Raw genomic sequence first — 24,908 nt, 5'->3', positions numbered from 1 at the left:
TCGCTCGAAAAAAATGGAACAACACAAGAAAAGGAAAACTGAATGGAATGAACCGTAAACACAAACAAACACACACGGAACAATAAAAAGAAATGGAAAAATCACGAGTGAACAAAATTGAATTTAAACAATAAAATGATCTTCTGATGACACCGCATTTCGCGCGCGCACACACACACACACACACACATTCCACTTCGGTAATAACAGCAGCTGATCGCTGACATATACACTTATTGTCACTTAACTCAAACGAAGAGGAAAAGAAAAATGTGCGCGCCCGCGGACTCGGTGTCGTCGTTGCCGTTGTTGTCGACCAACGAAACTGCAACAGAAACCGACAAAGAAAAATTGTATATATAAATGAGAATGATGGTGACCCAGTTTATGTATGCGTGTGCCTTTTTCAAATCTCTTTTACGCTCAATATGAAATGAATGTTGTGTTCTTTTCGCGTAATGGGTTGTTTTGTTTTCATTCGCATCGCACTTCTGTGACACTGACGATGATGATGCTGATGATGATGACAATGACGAAGACGACGACGACGAAGACGACGACGGTAATAATATTGTTTAATTTGTAGCTGTCATTTGTTGATGTTTGTGTTGTTTGCTGTACGAATCGTTTTCACTCTTTGACTGTTTATATTAGTTCATCGGAACGGTTTCGCGTTGTGCCGATTGTATTTTAGCAACCTTCTTTGAATGCTCCTTACACAATGGATAAGTGGGCGATGGTGATGGTGGTGTTGGTGAATGGGTTAGATATATTTATATACCATTTAATATTGTTACGCATAAGACTTCAACCGAATCGGTGAGAGCCAAAAGACTGCTTGAATCAAATGAAAGAAAATCCCCCAGAGATCAATGGTTAAATTTTGATTATAAATTGTGGTATGATTTTCATTCTATTTTGGTTTTCCTTTCGAAATAAAACTTGTTCATTTTTCTGATCAGTTAGGAGCGAATCGTTTTGGAAAAAAATATAGCCCACATATTCATTTAATTGTGTCACCCACTTTTCTACTCAGATTCGAATTTCGAAACCATTTCCTTTTATTCTCATTGATGAAAATCACGGTCGTGGTCATGGCTTAAAGTCGCATCAATTATCACATTACTTTCTTGCAGCAAAATTCATATTCATCCTATAAATAATCGGAAAATTTGTTGAAAATTGTATTAAATTCATGGCAAAGTACAAGCTTCTAAGTCGCTTTTTATAGAAACATACATTATTATATATACTTCTTGATTTGTCGACAAAAAGAAAAGCAAGGAAGAGAGTGAGACGGATATACGGAAAATAGCTTGTGTGGACTCATTAATTCTGGACGATTTTCATCTTAATTTCGAATGAGCTGGTGTTGGTGCTGCTGTATGGCAATTTGTGCTACAAAAGAGTTCATTAAGAGCGAAAATGGTAAATAATTACGATTCATCTTGTTCTGAATTGGATTTGTGAGTGGGCACATGATGACGTTAGCTTGTTAACGTTGGCTCAACACCACCGATATTGCGCTACCTCCCTCTTGTCCACCGCGTGTTCGCACACAAACACAAACACACACACAAACACACACCATGACGACAAGAACTCATTCATTCACGCGTCAAATTAACAAGAATTTAAATCATAGTGGCAATGAAATTTGTCGCATAATTTTATATTTATTCGCATCACCGTGTTCCCGGCTTCTCAAATCAACTCATCACATCGTCGAGGTAAGTGATGCGGCAGCCAAAATGAAGTGTGATTTAATGATAAATTTTTGCTCAAGACACCAAATTTAAGCCGAACAAAACTAACACAATAAATTCACACAATAATGGGGTGACCTTAACATTTTTCTATTTTTATTCAATATGTGTGTGTGTGTGTGTGTGTGTGTGTGTGTGTGTGTGTTTTACTTTCTGCCATTACTAAACTGGAACACTGATACGTGGGTGGATGGTATGTATTTAAAATTCTTAAAATGGAATATTGTTTGCCGTTGTAGCTAAAATAAGATTGAGGAAGATTCTAGCATGGATTTACATTTTTATAAATATGGCCTTAGTAGAAATGATAAGCGTCACATTTCGCTTGGGGTTTTGCAATGGAAACAAAAAGTTGGTTCATGCTCATGGGCCAAAGCACCAAAGCAACCAATTCGAATCATTAATTATTTTGCGCTCAATTTTCTTTCGTCCACGTGAAATGGGACCATATGAGCGGAGGAGAGTATATGGGCAAATTGGATTCAAACACACCGAAGTTGAAACAATGTTGTTGTTTTTGTGTTTTATTTGTAGTTTCGTATCAAAACAAACAACCTCCAATAAACGGTTACGTTGAAAATTTATGATAATACCAAGGGATATACACGAAGGAATTATGCTGCTCTACTGCATTTAGTCGCACACCGCGTCGGGAAATCAAAAATAGTTGCGACATATTATGTTGGATTTGTGTGTGGAATGTGTAAAAACGCGTTTAAACATTTAGTTCCGTATTCCATTGAAAATGCATTCCGGTGGATCTAGTTTGCATCCGTCAGATTGTTGTTTTTTTTCTCTCTCCCTCCTTTTTTCATACTCTATCGCTCTCTATGTCTCTGTGTCTCCATTTTTGTTGCATGTTCGCCCATTTGTAGGCTTTCAGTCGTAATTTTACGAGTTGCGTTAAGTCGGAATGCCGAATCGATTTGGTTGAGTGTAAAAGTGTGTTAGTGTGTGCATCACATAAATTCGGTGCGACGCAACAATATTCCAACACGTGCCGATTAATTATTGAATTAGTTATTATAGAAAAACGTTGGTATATTTATGGCGATGTGCGATACGAGTTGCGCATTTTTACACAAATCACCGATGGCACGCTCATGAATAATAGGTTGTCGCCTCGACGAATTGCGTTCGAACTAAATTGCACTCAAATGCATTCCATCGCAATATCGCTTTAAATGAAATGTTGTTTGACATACTAGTTAATTATATCTGCCCGAATGAAGCAACTCTCATCGTTGCGTTCCCATCGCTCGCACGTCACCAACAAATCGCATACGAGAGACTGTCTTTAGACCTCGTTTCAATATATTCCATTAATTCCCATGTTTTTTCTATCTATTTCAGCATAAATTCACAGACAAAACAGCCGCTTTTTTCACATATAAACCACTGAACTGTAGAGTGGACTGTACGATACAGATAAACGACTAAGAACTTTTAATTGTACCAACATTCTATGGCTGATGTCTTTTTCTTCTTCTTTTTCTTTTAATCGAATGTTTTGGCGAATTCCGGAACGCTGCTATCATTGAATCGCATTTATTTCCCATAGAAACCCAACTGAAATCAATTAATTCGTGGAATCATTCGCGGTATCATTGTTCAAGTTGTTGGCATGTTTCCGTTGCTGCAAACGAACGCTGTCGGTCATATTTGTACCACTGACTAGTTTCCTTGAACGCGTCATTTTATCGCACAAAACTATATGACACGTAATCGGTATTAGACGCATACCAAATCTCGAGTAAAACCGCAAAATGAGAAGTTTGGAAAAACTTAAATTTTGTCGAATTGACGAAAGTGAAGGAAAAGTTTTCGATTTTGTCGGAAACGTTGAATTTCTTTTTATTGTGTTGCTAAATTTCCGCAAAGCTTCGACAGTCAGTCAAAATGCTCCTTTTTATGTTTTGATCGATAAGCGCCTGTACACTGTACAGTCTCTCGTATTGATTTGTATCTCCTTCTTTTTTACCGAATTGCTATTGCTTTTATGTGCGCCAATGGTTTTTTTTTCGCATCGCTACCCAAAAGCATATCCATTCGCATCCCATGATCCATTTCATTTTGCGGACATTGCGAACAATTCGGAAAATCCTATCGATATCAATACGATACACGCAAGCTTTTATGTTTATTCTTCTATTTTTGGGCATGAATATTTTCGTAAAATAATCGTGGGTAGAAAAAAATGTGCATATTATCATTCATTTTTTTCTTGTTCGTTATGATGAACGGTTTATCCTTCGGCAAGGCAATTCGCAGCCTGATTGAACGCTCGAAGTAGGAAGAAAATGCTGAATGAACGTTGATTAAAAGGATTTGCATTGTTTTCATCGCCCCATTCACTCATCATTTTTCTCAGCTTCGGTTTCCTCATTATCGTATTATTTGCTCATTCGCACGTGGCCAATGGCCATTTGGCTCTTGACTCGTGTTCAAGAATTTCGGTCGGTATGATTAACGCCAATGAGAAATTCGTCCGAATAAAAGTGTAATAGATATTTGGTTGGAAATTCTTGGAAATTCCAAAAACAATATAATCTCAAACCATTTTGTAAATTCCACAAATCACATAGCGATCCGATGCAAAGCCGAAAGGAAAAAAATTAAATTCCAATAATCCCGATTCAATATCGATTTTCATCGTCATTGCGTATTTGCGTGATACACAAATGGATAATAATGTGATAAGGATTCCGATGAAGTTCAATAACATTTTCATTGAATCTGTGTTGTTGTTTAAAACTCTTGTATTTCATAAACCCACGCAATTTCACCCATTCGCATTTAAATTGAACAATTATCCATTGTTGTTTTTGGATGCGAACAAAACACACTGTTGCTGCATCAATTTAAAATAAATTTCGCTCCATTTATTGGACGCCCGAGAAACTCATCAACATTTTTTCCCCTTTGTTCCAAGAAAAATTATTTACAAAAAAGGCAATAAAAAAATGTTTGGTGCTGTTGCTTTTTATTCGGCGCTGCTATTTTTAGCACTACATGAAATGTAGAGCTACTAATCTGCGTTTTTTTTTCTAATACTTTTTCGAGCCATGAACAGAATTAGAGTGGCTTTCAATTTTATGCTCATATTTTTTATTCAATTCAAACTAGTGGCAGTAACGACAAATAAGTGCATAGTATCTCGAAACGCTAATCAAATTTTTATTATCAAATGTTATTTAAAATTTACATCACTTTTTCCTTTTTTTGTATAGTACTCTTTTACCCTTTAGTATAAGTAATGGTTCAGATAAATTCTATGCGCATATTATTTATTTGATTTAAAGGAGTTACATTAATGAACAATAACGTATAATAAAACAATGGTTTAGTTAAATTGATTTAATATCATATGTACTATCAAGAAATAATTCCCTTTTTTGATTATGCATCTTTTCATCATACTTTTATCATTCATTTTACTTTACGAATCGATATTCGCAAAACAGAGATGACTACAAATGCATTTCGTTATTATTTTTTTGTTATTATTTTTTTGTTATTTGTATATATCAAAACATAACAAAAATAGTAATGTAAATGAAAAATTAAAAAAACAACAACAACTGAATAAGGTTAGACAAGATGTTTTTATTGCTTTTCATATTTCCAATTTATGATATTACTTCTTTTTCTTCTTTAAAGAAAGAACATTCTCGAACGATGAATCCAGAACATTCCTCTTACGCTTTAATGAATTTGCACTTTCACTATCCATTCTCTCAGACCCTTTTGGTTCTACTTTCATCTTTTTGGACTTCTTGAAATTGGTAGACTTCTTTTTCCGTTTTGATACTGATTTAATTTTAATGTTTTCAATAGATATAATTTCACGCATTACAACGTCAATATTTTCATCATCAGAAAAGTTCATTTCGTGGATTTACAAATAATTTTAACCAAACTAAAATTACAATTGGAATTGACATTCAAATCACAAATATAATTCAAAGACTACTTTAATAAAATGCATTTCATGTAGTGCGCCATGAAATAGTTTGTTGTGGAACAACAAAATAGAAAAAGTATCTATAAACTCAAGAACGCAGAGCGGAGCGGAGCGACGCTCTGCGGTCTATATTTCTTCTGTTTTTGTTCTGTGATGGAAGTTTTGCTCTATTCATGTTGTGGTTGGCGCCGCATACAATTCGGCGTTCGAATTAGATTGAATGTGTGTTGCGGGAGAAATAAAAGTGGTTCTCTCAGGCCTCAGATGTACGGGGTCGGAGAGTCGCTCCATTGTCGTTAATTGGTTCGTTAAATTTTTGTTCTATTTTTTTTTTTTTTTTTTTTCTCTTTTTTTTGCTCTTACATTGTTAAGTTTGAATTCGGACGAATCGTTCTTTTTTTTCGACTTTTCGATTCTGTTGAATTTCCAATGCGTTCAAAAGCGAATGGCCATGCGCCATATCAACATGTGTGTACATTTTTATCGATTCAATGGAATTAAAAAGTGACAGCGACACGGAAAAAATTACGTATTTCAAATAAAATAAAGCGAAATGAATTTCTTATGGCATTTTGATGGCGTTAATAATCTTAATTCAGTTGAAGTTTTCATCGTCAGCGTCATTAAGCTTGTTAGGCTGTTGGCCGTATTTATTTGATGGCAAAGAGATGGGTGTCGTGTGTGCATTTAATTTGTGCAAGCGATTTCTTCTTTTTTTTTCTTTTTTTTTCGACTTGTTCTTTTGTTGTTGTTGCCTTTTTCAATTTTAATCTAAAGCATTTTCTATGTAATTGGACGCAAATAAATTAATCACATTCGAGAGAGGGAGAGAGAGAGAGAGCCGAATGTGTTGTATGGTTTATGACGCGCTATGCGTGCATCTCCTTAAATTTAAACTGTTTGTTTCTTTTGATTTGTCTGTTGATTTATTTCACTTGTATTTGAAAATAACACAGTCTGATTATTTTTTTATTTTTTTTTTCATTATTTGAATGAAACTAGGCAATGTGTAAAATCTTCACTTTGAAGTCACACTTATAGCCAATGCTGCTGCCGGTGTCGCCGCCGCTGTCGTCGATGCCGTCGATGAAAAGTGAAATTTCACAAGAAAGAAAAAAGGGGATAAAAACACAAACATCAACAATAAATGAGCGAAAAAAGAGAATGAATGATGAAGAAACCAGAACAAGAGCATCTATGAATATATACAAGTTTTCCATTTGAATCGCTTATGTCGTTCGCGTATTGAGTTTTCAAAAATAGAATGTTTTCGTCTCTCTTGTTCCGAACCTTTTGAGTATATTTTCATATGTTTCACTGCGTTGTATTCTCTCTTTCACACAACCGAAATAGTGGCATGGACAGTAAGTAGAGTCAAATTCGTTAGAATACATTACTCAGTTGAATGATAGGCCAACTTAATAATTTTAATTAAAAAGATGTAATTTTTCATTGGAAATTGCTAACCGTTGTTGTTGTTGTTATTTTTGTTGTTGTTGTTGTTGCTTCTTTCTTCTTGATCTTTTAAAATTTCCCATTTATTCTGCACTTAAACACGCTACATACACAAATTTACATGCTTGGCCAAATGTCATGTGCAATATATTTAATTCTATCGTTTCAATCGCAGTATCATTAATATGTTGAAGAATATGTTCAAAGCGACAAGCTGATGCGTCAAGATTAAGTGGCTGGCGCTCACAAGTGGCTACAACATCCACAAACCAAATATTGTTAAACTTCAATGCAACGCCAATGTACGGTCCATACTTCTTGCATCCGGCACATAATACACTGACATTAGCCATTTGTAATGCTGTGTGCAAACATTGTCTGTGTAACTTGTGGCTCTCATTCACTTCTCCATTCATTCGTCTCGGAATAGATGCAATCGCGTTTTGATTGTACAATTCAAGGAAACCTTAAAATCACAAATCAAATGGCCTCTTTCCATTTCTCAGCTGTTACGAATGTGTAATGGTCGTTGGTTTGTGTTTTTTTTCGGCAAAAATCCCTATCCCATCGAAATTGCCAATATTTATTGGTTCGTCATGAATAAATTCCGATTTAGCGTATTTACATTTTAATTAAATTTACTGATTTTCTTTGGCTGTTGCCATTATTGCTATTATTAATTAATTTTGTGGGGTAAATGTGTGCATGCGTTTGTTATTGCAGCCGCACAAAATCGAAAGCAGTGTTTTCTAGCGGGTCCATATTCCAGCCACATACCATTTATGTGTGTTCGTATCAGATTGAACGTTATTTATTCATAGAATTTACTCTATTAATGTCAACTTTTGTGCTATGGTACATTTTTTGACTGCGTGTCATTACGGCACAGCGAGTAAGAGTGTGTGTGTGTGTGTGCTGATCTTCTTTGTGGTACGCAGTGCAATTTTATGGCTGTTTTTAATATATTTAATGGCTTTTCGAAGTACATCAAAAACACATAACTTAAATGTTTTCCCAACGTCGTTCCGTTTATTCGCGCCGGACGCTTTTTGTTTCTCTCCGCAACAACAAAACAGTGTAGGGGAGAAGGGAGAACGAGAAAAAGATATAGATAATCGACAATGACTTGGCAGAAATGGCAATTCGTGTCAATATGTACATAATTTTCAATACAACATGATAAGATGAAAAAGGGAGGGAGGTTAGTCGGTATTTTGTGAGTGTGAGAGAAAATGCGCGGGCAAATGTTTCAAGTAAAACATCAAAAATTTGCTACACCAATCATAATGGACTATTAATTTATTAAATGCTCAAATGATACTTTTCGCATCGGTCGAATTGTTTTATGTTTCATTTGGCGCTGTATCTCCGCAATTCTCGTTATTATCATGTTGAATGCAAAATACCATTTGATTTGGTCATTGACTCATTTTTGACAACTTTTTACCATCCATCCGATCATTTTATACCCATCCGAAAATTTCGTTTACACTGTTCGATGTAGCGAGAGGACAAAACGAGAGCGAAATGCTTGATGATTAATTTGATACTGTACAAATAAATGCTGATGGAGATGATGGCTTTACGAGTAATGTGCAATTCCATATGGACTAAATCTCATCCTGCATTGCTCACTTCGCACCCAATGAGCATCGCCATTTCTCATAGCATAACTGTTTTCCTTCGGTGATCCCATTATCACATCAAACGACTCTCTCATTCAACTGATAAAACATATATATTTTCTTTCGTTCTTTTTTTCTTTCTCCCTTCTCTAAGCCAAACAAGAGGGTAGCAATTGAACTAGATAGAAATGACAATTACACGGTGCATTCCAGAATAAAAACTAGTTTCACTTTTTCCATGAAACATTTCGATATATAGCCCATTGTAGTTGTAATTTTTTCAATGCCATCACGTAACAAATAAATAAAATCAACGATTAATTTAACAAATTTCGTGGCATTGGCCATTGTGCTGGCAGTGGCCAACATATTCAGCGCTTATCATAATTTTCCAATGGATGCGCACGCGGTTTAAGCTCTGATGCGACAACGACAACGACGATCGAGTGTGGGACATTTAAAAGTAGAATGCTCACCATAGAGATCTTGTTATGTGTGCACTTAACAAATTATTAATGTTCACTTTCACCGATTCCGAAACAGATATGACTAATATAGGGACGATTCAATCTGAGTGCTTGTTATAAATCTGTGTATGCGTGTGTGTGTGTATGTATGTTTGTTATGAGTCTTCCGAAATGAATGGAATAGCGGGCAGAAAGGATAGGGAGATGGAGAGCGAAAGTGCAGACGACGACAGCATCGTCAAAGCAAGAACACAAATAATAATGTAATGGAATGTAATGTAATGTTGGTAGACACATAAATTTGATTTGTGAAAAACTGTTTCCCTTATCCCATTATAGCCAATCCCACTCCAAATCCCATTCGGAGGCGATCCATTGGTAAATACGAACGCATATAGTATATCCAGTGGTATGCGATGCACAAATAAATTTAATACACATAGATAAACAATGTCTTTTGATAAACACACACAAGCACAAACAAGTGGTACGCATATTCGCAGCTGATAGCGAACGAGCGAGTAAGTGAGTGAGTGAGAGAGCAAGCGAGCGAGCTACCACCAATGCTGAAAGGAAGAGGTGCATTGACTTTCATTTATCTCAAGTGGATGCTTAAGAATATGTTTTCACAGCGCGTCCAACAGAATATATCCATTGATGGCGCACGCCTTTCCACTATGCTTCTGTAGTGTTGTTGGTGGTTGTGATTACGCGCGCTTTTCGTTGCGCTCTTGTTTTCCAAAAAATAACGATTATTAAATCTATCCGAAGGAAGAAGTAACCGAAAAGTGTAGGGAACGAATGCGACAGACAGAGCTGGTCGAATGAGTGAATGTGAGACAGCGGGAAAGAGAGAGAGAGAGAGAGAGAGAGAGAGAGAGAGAGAGAGAGAGAGAGCGAGAGAAAGAAAAATAAGAGAAGAGTAAAGAAAAGAAATGGATAGATAAAAATAAAGAAAATGTGCTGAAAGTCATCCACTCTTGCACTTGTATCAAAACGAGCAAATAAACGAATAAATTCTTCATTGAGCAAATTCGACCCACACGACAAAAAGTGTTTTTATGTGTTTACCATAAAACAAACACCGACCGACACACACACACACACACACACCATCCAAAATCCATATTCCATTTTGAATTCGGGAAAATCACCGTGACTCACAACTGAAACGATTCAATAGCAACAGCATCAGCAGCACATACAGACCCACGAACGAGAAGAAGTTATGAAAGTCGCACAAATAATTTATTTTTAATACTTTCATTTAACTCTTCAATGGTCCATGGATAAACAGTATGGCAGTTATCATTATGTCATTTATGTATATGTGTGCATGCGTGCGCGCGACAGAGTGTTCTTTTGTTTTATGGATTTGTTGTGTCTTTGCTTTTTCATAAATTTTGTTTTTTCCGTCTTCTATTGGGGACACACAATTTCTTTGTCTACTTGAATTATGTGGAATGAAATTAAATCGTATTGTACTGTCGCCGAAAATGGTTCTTATGCTCGTTTGACTGTGTGCGCTCAGTGGTGATTTTAAAAGCACGGTGACTTTTTCTTTCGTGTTATCTTCGACTACAGACTGAATGTTGTTCGCCTGTAAATAAATTTCATGAATGAATAATAAGTACTGATAACTTTTCCGTCAATTTTCAATGCGACGTTTTATTGGTGTGACACAGTTTCAAAGTCGCCCGAAATTTCATTTGCGAGCAAGAGCAACAGCAAAAATTATCATCTGCGTGTGACCCTTTACGGTTTAACAAAAAAAAAACGGAAACTTTGCATAATGGCGTTATGCGATTCAACGCTTTTCGTGACGGCTAAAACATTTAAAGGCTGATACAAATCACAGTTGCACGCTCTTCTATGACATAAAGCTACTTTATTACTGTTAAATTGGGTGACATTTATTTCTTGCAAAAAAAAAGACTGATAAATAAAAATGAATACAAACAAAGGGGAAAAAAGCAGCAAACTGAATGCCGAGCCGATCTTTGAGGTTACTCTGGATTACTACGAACCGGTAGTGTACACAGCACGTTGCAAAGTATCACAGCTAAGCCTTTAAACCCATTTTTTAATCTCCTGACTTCTTTTTTTTGGCTTTCTTGTTTGTTGCGTGCGAGATATCGACCGGAAATTGTCAACATTTGCCAAAGCATTTTGTAGTTTGGAATTTGAATTTTTTTTGCCATGAAACAGGAAATTGGGACGCAAATTTTTTTTCCACTCGTTTGAATAAAGCCTCTTTGATAACGCAAAAATGTCTAAAAACATTGATATTACTGGTGTCATTTTAAACCCAGACTCGAGATGGAAATTCGGATATTTCGGGTCAAAGCTCACAAACACACTTTTGAATGATGCAGGCTCAATGAGCCGAAATGGATGTGGTTAGTGGCACAAAGTTCGTCCAGTCACGAGTTCATATTTTCGTTCAATTTACTCAATGCATAACAAGTGCGCAACATTCGCATTGAATATTATTTAAAATGTACTGAATACACATCTCGTGTACGAAATGTACGTGAGACTCAATGATATTGTAATCGACGAATTTTTTTCGGCCCACGCGATATGGATTGTTCTGAAAATGGATTAGAAGCATTTTATCTGAAACACATCTTATGCAGAGAAAGTATTTGAAAATTATGCATGAATATAAATATAAATTCGTTTTGTGTACGTGCTCGCAAATGTTTGTTCATTGGGCAAAAAACCGAAATTATTTTCTACCATTCAATTGAAATATGTAACAAGTGATTGTCTGTGTTCCGGCTGTAAATATTCTATTCCATCACATCTGATGAGCCAGGAAAAAAAATTATTCAACACGAAACGCCTGCAAAAAATGGTTGTGATGAACAGCATTTTTCATATTGTGCACACTGCACAGCAACAACTAGCAATATAAATTGGTTTGACGTGACATCATTTAACACTTGCAACACTTTTTTAGCACTACATGAAATGTAGAGCTACTAATCTGCGTTTTTTTTTCTAATACTTTTTCGAGCCATGAACAGAATTAGAGTGGTTTTCAATTTTATGCTCATATTTTGTATTCAATTCAAACTAGTGGCAGTAACGACAAACAAGTGCATAGTATCTCGAAACGCTAATCAAATTTTTATTATCAAATGTTGTTTAAAATTTACATTACTTTTTCCTTCTTTTGTATAGTATTCTCCGAGTCTTGAGCATAATGAAAGTTAATTTAGATTCTATGGTCATATTATTTATTTAATTTAAAACAGTGGTAGTATCTTTCAAAAAAGAAATCAAACCAAGATCTTGCAATTCATTTTTGAGATAACTGAGAAAATCTTTTTTCTGTATCAACTTTGTTGCAAATATATATCCTTCGTATTATGTTTTTAATCCATAATATTATTAAAAGGGACGCCTTTTAATGATATATTACTGCAAAATTACTTAGATGAAATACATTTCATGTAGTGCGCAAAAAAAATAGTTTGTTGTGAAGCAACAAAGTAGAATAAATAACTGAAATCTCAAGAACGCAGAGCGGAGCGAAGCGAAGCTCTGCGGTCTTGTTTTCCCTTCCATGCCATTTTTTTCGCTCGCTATCTCAACTATCTCATTTTCGTTGCATTTATATTGCCGCAATGAGCGACAAATAATAAGTGTGATAGCGTGATAAAGCATTTTCGTTCGTTGTTATTGTTATTATTATCGCGTGTACGTGCGCTTGACCTTAGACCCTCTTAGAACATTGAACATCATTCGCAACGACCAACCGATCAAGCATTCACAACAAGACAGTGCAGACCACACAATTCTTCCGCTTTTCTCTCCTTATCTCAACTGAATAATATATTTAGAAATTTTTGATCTCCAACTGGTACGTTATTTACTCATGGCAAATTGATTGAAATTTGAAATCGAGTAAAACATAAAGCATCGAAGTTGAATGGGCTAACTTTGGGCTTTGAGCGGTAATGATAGGAATACAAAGGCATTTTTTTTATAAGTATCGATAGGCGCAGTGTCTTAATCATTTAAAGCATTTCATCACACTGATTTGTAATGGACTACCGCGTTCTCATGAGCATTGGTATCAAGAAGTGCAATGTCTATTAAACATAAAAGCAATCCCCTAATGTTGACGCAAACGGCGAACATAAAAATATTATTAGGTGATATTAAATAGCTTTTCGGTTTTGGGAATGCACGACGACGTGAAATGAATGCGATTTAGACTCTCGCACCCACTGAGAAACCGAGACGAGAGAAATGGATAAAATGGCACGCGCTGTAAGGCATGTACTTCATGAAAAATCATCAAGCGTATATTTCGAGTAAATATCCGTCAATTTATGATCAATAATACCTATAATCGAATGGGAACAAGAAGCAAACCGACCACAATACACAAGCGAAAAGGCGATACCATTGCCGAATGGGAGAAACAAGACGAAGACGAAGACGAAAAAGAACCGTAAAGAGATAGAGGGAAATTTCCGTATTTTGTTTTACTGATCTATCAACTCAATGTAAAGAGCTGAATGATGAATTAAAACGCATATTGGGGCGGTTCACATCTTTTTTATATGATTGAGAACTCATTCACTTGCTCTGTCTCTCTCTCACTTCTCTCTCTCTCGCTCACCCACACCCTTGTCTTTCTTTTGGCCTTTTGCTGTGGCAAGCGTCTTTGGCTGATTCGCCAGTGGTATTGCGTTGATACGGAGGCAGTGACTGCTGACTCAAGTGCGTGTTATCTACTATGTTTTTATTCTCTGATGTATGGGTTGTTATTCTTTTTCTCACGCATTTTCTTAATTTACCGCTTTTTACGACCCCGGCTCATATATGTATAACCAAAGGTCTAAGTGAAAATACACATTCAGAGTGCGAAATAACTTCGTTTGTATAAGTATGTGTTGGTTGGTGAGTTTACTTTGGCCCAAATGATCACTTGAGGACACAATTTATGCGTGCTGATGATATCTATTCATTGAATATTCGAAATATCGACATCGAGACAAAATGAGAAAGAGGCCGATGTGCAAAAGCCTGATTCCAGTGAAAAACCGATGAGTAATGCAAATCGAAAACTGTTCTTGCCAAAATGTTAACCGAAAATCGATGACATTCCGAGAGTTACTCCAGTGGAAAGATTCATGGGAATTAAATGGCATGGCTTGGGAATGCCAAGAAGAAGAAAAAGAAGAAGAAGAACAACAAAAAATAACGCATTCGAACAAATGACAAAGTGATAGAGGAGGCAACTTTATTCCATTCATCGTGTGCCGCACCATTAATCATTACAGTTTTCGTTGACCACACAATTATCAGGAATAATTATATCGGCTGTAAAAACTGTGCCAAACAATAAATACGCGGCTGTGATTTATAACAAACAAGGCAAAACACAGCCTGAATGATTCATCAGCCCGTTGAACTAAATCTCTATCGTTCTCTCTCTCTCTCTCATTCCGATCCAAATGAATATATGGATCGAAGAAATGGTGTCAATGTATTTCTAATGCGTATTATTTTGCTTGTAATTTGGCTTGCGGTATGTAATTATTTTCACTGATATTATTGACGCTTCAATACGGTTGACGTCAATCACACTGAATCATAATTCGGCTTGTTTTTACGAGTTGTTTGTTTGAAAAGTGCGTGCATTGATTGCGGTCAAATATTTAAATCATAATTGTAACGACTTTTAAAGAGCCGGATACATATATTCCGGAGCTAAAAAACCGTACGATTTATTGATTTATTCAGCGAAAATTGAATAAAACATCTCTTTCGTCCTGTTTATGCTAATATATATATCTATGGGTGAGATTGAGAGTGGAGTATGTTTTTTCTTCGGTTTATATTTTTGAAAAGGCGAGTATGTTTTCTGATGATTCTGTTTGCGTTAAAGTAGAGTATGTTGTAGTACTGTCTAGCCTCCGCGGTCTTCACGGTTTTCGCGCAACTGATAAAAGATAACAACATGGTGTCTTCGGCAAAGTTGTAGTACTCAAGGTCTTCTATAACTAAGCTGAAGACAGTTATCTCTTATCTCTTATCAGTTGCAAGTCGACAGAAACTTGCTCTTATCTTTCGTAACAAAGTCAATGAAACATACACTACTCTTAATCTCACCCATATATATATATATATATATATCGAAAATTCGCCCAAGAGCCAAACCAATTTGAATTGATCTTATTGGTGTTGAATGTGCGCATACAACTATTTTCTCATTTAAAATTAACATGTCTAAACTTTTGATTATTTATCGACATGTGCTTCGTTCGTTTTCCTTTTTCAATATTTTTTTCTCGCTTCGCTATGGTAGATGTGTAATGCTTCGCTCTGTGATGATCATCCGAAATGCATGTAACGAGAATCGCACAAATCACCGTATCACATCACAGCACGCACTGAAAAATTAAGTGACTAACGAACTATCGTTGAAAATTAAATGAAACCGCGAAAATCAATGTTTACACATTACACGACCGATTAACATGTTTGCCTAATTGAATAAAGTAAACACACGCACACATCGTGGCATTTTGATTTGACTATATTTTCATACACTATACTATCGCTTTATAAACAACACAGAATCGTTCTCAGTGTTTTATTCATCAGTGAGAAAACATATGGGAAAATTAAAAGCGAATCTTTTCTTCTTAAATGTAGATTTTAAAGCAGCCAAACACTTAAATGTATACCACAGCGCGTACACATACACACAGCCACTGATTGATTCCCGTCGATTTATTCCATTTATTGTGTTTGTCTGTTGCAATGAACACATTGTGCTTAAAATCTCAATTAATTAATTGTGTGTGCATTGTGCGAGTCGTCGTGTGTCGCTGTAACATTCTGCAACTGGGTATAACAAAATGAGTAAAAATGCAATTAATTTACTTACACATTCCATGGCCCAAGATCCAGGTATCCGGTTTGGTATTTACTTCGACTAAAACAGTCGGTGTGCATACAACCAGCACGAACAAATCAGCTATGCTTAAATTTATTAGGAAAATGTTTGTGGAATTTCGCATGTCTTTTGTTTTCATTATTACGATTGGCACCTACAATGGAATGAAAGCGAAAACGAAACACCGAAATTGTATTAGAATGAATTAAAAGGCTTCTCTCTTGTTTATCTTCGGGTGTTTGGTAAATAGACGGAGGTTTTTCACATTACATTTCGCTAAGCGAGAGCGTGAACGTGGCATTTTGCGTCAGCTCAATGGAAGATTTACCAATTTATCAACAGCTTGAAGATTTTTTGATGAGCTAAAGCAGAGATAGAGGGATAGAGCAGAAGCTAAGCTGCCGCGTACACACATTCGTCCACCGTCTATGTTACCAAAAAACAAACACCCTTGACAAAAGTTTCATTAAAATTGTTATTGTTCAAACCATTAGATTTCCAATCACACCCAGCAACATGATTGTGATGCAAAAAACCATAGATGTAGTCCGAATGTATGCTGGGATTTGCGGTACATCACGTTCATCAGTAGCATTTTCGGTGGTGGTGGCCGCTGTCGTTGATAATGAACTCAGCGCCTGATTAATAATTGATGCTAAAGAGACATTATCGATAGACACCCCCAAATCGTCAGTGTGGGGGTGCTGAATTACATCGGACACATTTTCATTTAATTGAGTTATGATGATGACGGCAACTATAACGATTCGATAATAATAACGTGCGGATGTTCGCTTCAACACCTCAATAATTGTTCGGTTGTTCGTTGTTTTTGTCGTTTTTGTCTTAGCTGCTGCTACTGATGCTGCTGCTGTTGCTGTTGCTGTTGCTGTTGCTGTTGTCGTCGTCTCTCTTTTTTCCTCTTTCGCATTCGTTTCAATTGTGTATGGTCCATACATACGCGCGTTTCAAGCCGAACTCATCCCTTTTTTATGCAAACAAATGCGATGCGCTTTTGTGTCAAGTTTCAACACTGATTTCGGTCGACATAAACAAACAATTTTTTTTTTCGACAGCGCACTCGTTTCGCTTGGTTTAATTCTCCTTCTTTGTTTCTCTCTCTCGTTTACTCTCACTGTTCACGAGCTGCCGTTGTGATTACGTGTTCCACACTTAGTGGTTATGATAAATAATTTTTTATGTAATTATTTCTCGGGCTCTCTCTCTCTCTCTCTCTCTCTATCTCTTCCCCTCTCTGTCTTTCTGTGTGTTCGAGTGTTCGTTGTTCTTTTTTCGTTCTTTATTTGGGCCGTATCTTACGCGAGATCGCTTGTCGTTGCTGCTTTTGCGTCGCACTACGAAAAACTACACCACGAACGGAAAACTAATCCGAAAATCTTTTTAGATAAGCTAATGAAATAAAATAATTGTGGCAACGACTTTTGTGCATGGAAACAATACCGACCGGTCGCTGTGTCGCATTCACACAAAATTACAACACACGCCGAATGGGAAGCATTGACATTGGTATTAGAGAGAATGGTCGAACACTAAAATAATGTGTAAATAGACACATCATCAACAGCCCCGCATACCATTACACACTTGTTCTTGCATACGGTCCAAAGTCACTTGGTCGTTGATAGCACTACAGCATTTCTTCGTCGTTCAGCTGTTCGCATTTGAGTTGTTCAATACTGGTGAAAAGGAACAAAAGTCACTGTATCGAACCAGCTGGACGTATATGTATGCTTGATTCTGAATGTTCTGAGTGCTTTGTATGTCTCGCACTCTCTTTCTTGGTTGCAGTTTATCTTGTTAATGTGTTTTATATATTCGCACAATTTGATGATTTTTCATATCATTTCACTAGCGTTCGTTCGTTCTGTTTGCCACTTTGCTACGTACACACAACCACAGACACCAATCTACACAGTTACTGTTAAAATTTGCAGCTTGTGCTTTTTTCGCTGTTATTAATTTTCATATTCACATTGTCCACAAAACTATTATTGGTTGACGTCATTCTCAACGTTTGCTAGGTAAGAGGATGGCACATTGTTTGGTGCTTGCATTCATGCAACTCCGTTGAAATTCGCATAAATTGTCCAAAGCAACGGAATGAATTTATGTCGAAAGAGAGCGAAATAAAGATGGTGAGAAGCAAAAAAGCAGAGCGCTTTTACCCGCTTTCCGGGAAACTGGCACTGGATGTTGTTGCTGTTGTCCTTACTGCACCTGTTTGGCCAAAGAAAGCACAAGAAGAAGAGAAACAAAAAAGCACAGAATGAAAATGAAACAAAAATCAGATTAAGGAATAAATAAAATTTTGTAACAACATTTTACGAGTGAAATTAACTTGGGCGAAGACATAGATTCAGTGTAGATTCGAGTGCATGCTTGAATACAATCGCATTAAATGTCCACATGAAATTAATTTATTGTTGAAACTTTGGCACGGTGTGTCCGTACCCGCTGGTCTTTCGTTCTCATTTTTTTTTCTTCAACATAACAATAATTGGTTGGCGGGGGTTTTTAATCCTTTAATGAGGCCATTTGAAATTCATTAAACTGTCCAATAAAACATAAATCACTTTCATACGGCGTTTTACAACAAACTAAAAGCAAGTCGCTTCTTTTCTTTTTTTTTTTGATTTTGTTCTGTTGTTCTTTTTCTCTCTTTCTAACTCACCTCTAGCGTTCGCTGAACGCTACGAAAATTATGTTGCGATGAAAAAGGTCAGTCTGCTCCTGGTGAATTTCCATATAGAAAAAGTCAGCCACAAAAAGCTTTAAAACAAATTACTTAATAATTTATTTTAATGCCATACTTTGTGCTGCAGAAGCTCAGCGCGTTTGGAACTTTCATTGTTCATTTCTTTTTCTTTGTTGTCGTCGTCATAATTGTCGTTGTCGCACTTCTTTATGTGAGCTGGACAAGCGACAAACATGAAAAAGACCGGGCGAAAAACGAAAACAATTCCCACGGTGACGAAATATTATGGAGTCAAACGGAATAAATATTATTTACGGTAGTTTAGAAATGTGATTGGCCCATTTTTCCGCATGGTCAATATAGCCAACGGCAAAATTGATGAGATCTGCATACACGCCGTATATTTTATACATACACATCCACATACACTTGCTCTCCATTCATACAAAATGCTCTAACCATTGGCAAAATGGTAACAACGATACGACGTTGTAAGATTCAGTCAATGATGCCATCAAATGACAAATTACAACATATTATCACATAATATGGTATATTGCAATAGAAATAGATAGCATCTAACGGCGGCGATGACGACGAACGAAGCAAGCAAGCACAAAGAAACCCCGATTCCGGATTCAATGGCTCCAAAAGTTTTAACGGTACTTGTGCGATGGGCCAATAGGCGTAGGAAAATCGGAGACAGTCGACCGATTCCAAATAGCACACAAACCAGACAATAAATATACGCACATAAAACCATTTACTTAGCACCACTATGCGACGAATGACGACCGCATTCACTACGATTGTTCTCGCTTACGCATCATCCTCAATCGTTTATGACAAACAATTCAATGTGTGGCACATACGCACATCATAATCTAACATTGGCCAGATAATCGAATGATAACTTTTCCACAGCCAAAAATGTATAATTTTGTAGTTTTCGACCGATTTAAATAAAGCCATATTCAATTATTTGGCGCATGATTATGTGTTTGGATTTTTTTCCCCTGCGGCAATTCTAAGATTATTATCCAACGTGAGTATGATAGAACGTGAATTTTTCATCCATTATGTCACCAGTTCTGACTCGGTATAAGACGGAATTTCAAGTGAGGGACTTTCAGTTGAAATGAAAAATGCAGCCATTAGTAACAAAAACATACAATTGGGTTAGATTGATTTTTTATTTCAACTTACAAATTGTACCACATTCATCTTAACACATTTCATCCATTCATGTCATTTTGATGGAGACCATATCAGCACACGTTCTAAATATACCATTTTCGAAAGCACGATAATTATTTTTCGTCATCTTCTTTGGCCTCCTACACACATTTCTAAAGCTAAAAATAATTAAAGTCTTTTCCGAACATTTATTTACACTTTGCAGCTCAAGTGCATCCATGCGGAGGATTACTTAGCTTGAATGATAGATAACAAATCAGTGTTGCCAACTAAACACGAGCGTCGTTTTATTTGTCGTCGTTGCGTTGAGCTGACAAAGTGAAATCAGCTAGCTCAGGTTTGTTTCAACATTTAAAATGGTGTTTAATCTGTGTGCTGTCGGGTTGCATTGATCGAATCACATCATGTTTGGTTGAAACGATTCCAGTGTAAATAAATTCGTTGACGAATCGTTGTTAGAAAGTCATCGAACTTAGCCACTGTTTGGAAATGACTTTTGTGTAAACCAGTCGATTTGTATGAATGCGGTAGCAAACATGGTTCCTTGGTTATGCACAATAAAGTCATGAGCGGCAGGCTAGAGAAAATATAAAACGAGGGAAAAATGGGCATATTTTGTTCGAATGTGCATGGGGCTGTTGAGAGACGACCAAAACTCTTTCGTATGAGAATTTCAATTCCAATTCCATTTGTAAGTGTGGCACATCGTTGAATAATGCTGTACGTATCCACTTTGAATTGATGCGATCTAATCTCCGAATGTTGTGTGGCCCAAATGGTAACACCATACCTAAACTAACTACAGAGAAACAAAACTTCTGCCACTTTACTGTTTATGTATATTTTATTTGATAGACCGTATGGAGCAAAGAAGAAGAAGAAGAAGAAAGGGAAAAGCCCTACCTTCTTCATAAGATATGAACAACGTTGATACATGCATGTGTGTGTGTGTGTGTGTGTGTGTGTGCTGTTGGTGTGTGTCATTTTAATAATTATGGAAATAAAAATTCATGCATAATGCTCTTTTTTCTTTCACTTTTGCCTCAGCAACACATCCCAAGCGTTGTCCTTCATTGATGCCATCGACAATGGCATTCTCGCTTGGCTTATATCAGTAGAATAGTTTAATTTCTTGTTTATTTGTGTCAGCTGCTGCGCTCGCACATTCCATTCGAGACAGCAAACGCACGAACGATTCAAAGAGTCACACCACACATGTTCGGCGAACAAGCATATCACAACACCGAAAAAGTTAAATACTTGTATTTTAGATGAACGCATTTCATTGGAATTGAAATTAAGCAATGCTACGCAACATGCACTTTCATAAAGATGCTTGAGCGTTTCGATCATTTTGGACACGATTTCGAGCGAATAAATGCAAACGTAAGGGAGCAAAGCCAACAACGGAAAAAAAAATGGATGAAATCAACGCAACAATCATATATGCCAATCATGCCACTTGGAAGCATCGCACTATGGAGCACTAACAAACGAAACAGCATTCAGTCAACGAACTTCGTCGAGTTGAAAAAAGATTAGAAGCATCCTACGAACACGGTATTTATTTTCCGTTGTTTTTTTTTTGTTTTTTTCTTTTTCGTTTTGTTTGTGTTTGCATCTTTTCACACATTGAATGGATGAATACACACAACAGCACATGTTGCTGTTGCTATTGCTGCTGTCAAACAAAAGCAACAAAGGGATTTTTCTTACACATCTTTAATGCATCTGATCTACATAGAATGATAAGCGATTTGGAAATCGCATCGAAAAACGGAAAACATCAGCAAAACGAGAAACGCTTTCAAATCTTGACATAATTAAAGTAAATAAATGTGAACATGCATAATCGGACACTTCGACCGATTGATTTGCTTGGGAAAGAGAAAGCGGAACATGCTTCGCCGAGTGCAAACAATCAAACCAAGAAAATGGTAATGAGTTTTCTGTTCTCAGTCGGTCAATGAGAAGCGAAAAAGAGAGTTCGGCCAATGAAGCCGGTTGTGTCGGATCGGTTTGAACTAGTCTGAATAAATCAGATAACAAAAGGAAAAAGCACACAGAGGAGAGAAAAAAAGACCACACATGCGAATGCGTTAAATGTGCGCTGTTTGCATTTCCAACGAAGCAGATGCGGTCGGTATTCGTACGGTTCAATGTGAAAAGCTTTCAAAGTGATTTTGATGCAAATTCCCCCGGTTTCATTCAAATATTCTATTTCGTTCAGTCAGTCAGTCAGTCAGTCAGTCATACACACATATATCCAACATACATGCACAAGTTAAGTCGTTGAAATTCCTCCTTTAATTCGTGCGGGCAGTTAAGATAAGCAAACACACATCGAAAACAAATGCTCTAAATCCGTTTGCAATGTTGAAGAGTCATGACTGTTTTTCGGGTATTTTGTTCGATAACATTTCGTTTATTATACCGATAACATATATGTGATAAAATATTTTACGTGCATACTGCTGCTGCCGGCGCCGTCATCAATGCTGCCACTACTGTGGTGGCTATAGCTATTGGACTTTGGGAGCACCGCTCCAACACACCATTGCAGCAAAATGCCACACTTTTGCTCGATGCAAACATTTCGAATTATAACATCAAATTTGTAATATGAAACGAAATCAAAATATTTCTTTCTCTATCTATCGTTCGCTCGGCCCCTCTCAATTCTCTACATTTTGATGCGATATGATGTGGATTTTATGGAGTTCAATATTTTCTTGTCTGACACACATTTTATCTCGTGTGGATTAATTAAACTGCCACAAAGACCGCAAGTAATTTCATATTACAGTTGATTCGGGTGCGTTTGTGCATGCATATGGATGTACACTTGTACACACACTCACAACTACATTGTGCAAATGAGCATTTGGTTTTAGCGTATATATTGACAATTTGTGGCTTGGCTAATATGCTGCACTCAGCGTTTGTGCTGTTCGGTGAAGTGAAGTGAATCCAAAAATACAGTAGCTTAAAATGCATTTGATTCGATATATGTTTTTTTTTGCTCTTCTGCTTCTCCTTCAGTATCATCTTTTCTCGTTCACTCACTTGAGATATCGCTCGCGCTCTCACTCACTCGCTCACTCAACGCAATTTTAATTTGGGTGAACGTTTTTATTTGGTGGTTTTTCATATTTGCGAGCGCACACATCGCACATAATATGTTTGCAGCACGTGTACATTTGGCGTATTGATTGGTGGTGTTGATTGTGTGTGTGCAAACGATTTAAATGCACATTAGAAATCACATGGTGACAGTAGTAGCAATGCTGTCGCCGTTATTGTGCGCATTATTGTGGCCACACACAGTATGAGCAATTGTTCGTGTTGTGTTTCGTTTAAAATGCAAATGAACTTAAAGAGGAGAGAAGAAAAAATTACAAATAATTAAAATGCATACACGCATTGATGCACTCGTCTCACTATATTCTTTGGTCGTTTTCGGCTTGACGAAAAAAAAAACTATTCACATTCGGAGTGTCTTCTGTTTAAGGAAATTAAAATTCACATTTAAATCTATGTTAAGGTTACGCCGGTGACTTACTTTCATGGCGAATGCAAACAAACAAACACAACACTCACACGTTGTATGCTTGACGCTTTAATCAACAAAAAATTTGCAATTATCACACAAGCCATCGAATCACTTGAAAACGCGACACAAGCACATGCATCTTCACTCTAGCACACACTTGAAGACGTGTCGCTTGCTTTTTGTACGCACTTGACAAATATTAAAAGAGTGTGAAAACGAAATTGTATCGCGAGACGAGAATGAATTGCAGAAAAAAAATAAGTTTACACTCATTAATCGAGACATACGTCTGCCGTTCGTTAACACTTTATTTGACACATATAATGAATATGTTCGATGAATCAACATGTTTCACATTTTTTTTTCTCAGCATTCATTCCGAATTAAAATTGCGATGTTAAATCTGCACGATAAACGAATATTGACACATCATACAAATCGATCGGTAATAATGGCGTTTGAGTTTTTTTTCTTTTGATTTGCAATGTACGCACACCAAACTGAACAGAAATAAAAGGAAAAAAAATATATCACAAGTCTCAAATGTCATTTGAAATTATGCATTCTGAGCAAGCGTTGGTATCGTGTTAAGTGAGTGCCATTTAAGCCGTTAAAATATTTTGAAAACATCCCATGATGGGAGATTATTTGTAATCTTATTTCATACTATGTGTCGACCATAGCTAGCGATTCGATAGATCCACTGCAACGCACTAAAATGGAAATTTGCCGGAATATTTTATACGCATTTGTGTGTAATATGGTTGTGAAATGTGAATCATAGCCAAAATCGTTATCAAAATAGAAAAATGTTTAAATTGATCGATAAATTTTACATATTGAACATTTGACGTGTGTGTGTGTGTGTGTGTGTGTGCGGTGGGTTTTTTGGTCGGCGTGTGTGTCTGTGTCGTTAAAGATTTGAGCCATACCGTTTAGTTTCAGTCAATTGTGCAATTATAATGGAAAATTGACAAACGATGCACCAATCCAATGTCAAACACGCAATTTCGCTACGACACTCTCGACAACAAATTATTTCAATTACACTTTAGCCGCTGCTTGTGCTTTTTTTCTGCTTCTGTTGCATCGAACCGATCTAACTGCATTACAAACACTAATTTAATTACGATAATAATAAATCTGTGAAACGTCGGATTCATCATTTCGCTCTCTCGTACGCTGCTAAAAACCGTTTAGTAATGCGTACATTTCGAATAGAGGAGTTGAAGTATGTGTG

General features: G+C 36.6%; 1 protein-coding gene across 1 annotated transcript in view; it reads right to left on the bottom strand.

Moving 5' to 3' along the window:
- LOC129579478 (uncharacterized) overlaps positions 1–24,908 on the bottom strand; it is a 76,755-nt gene that overhangs the window by 37,758 nt on the left and 14,089 nt on the right. Inside the window, exons 2-3 of the mRNA XM_055469587.1 lie at positions 16,691–18,440; positions 16,194–16,356 (exon numbers count right to left, since the gene is read on the bottom strand). Of these exons, the coding sequence (XP_055325562.1) occupies positions 16,194–16,356; positions 16,691–17,161 (634 nt within the window). The 5' untranslated portion in view covers positions 17,162–18,440. The remainder of the gene's footprint in view (positions 1–16,193; positions 16,357–16,690; positions 18,441–24,908) is intronic.

The sequence above is a fragment of the Sitodiplosis mosellana genome, unplaced genomic scaffold (assembly GCF_009176505.1).
Source record: "Sitodiplosis mosellana isolate CC-2019 unplaced genomic scaffold, AAFC_SMos_1.0 Smas_scaffold_6226, whole genome shotgun sequence".
NCBI lineage: Eukaryota > Metazoa > Arthropoda > Insecta > Diptera > Cecidomyiidae > Sitodiplosis > Sitodiplosis mosellana.
This window is presented reverse-complemented; position numbering and strand designations above follow the sequence as displayed.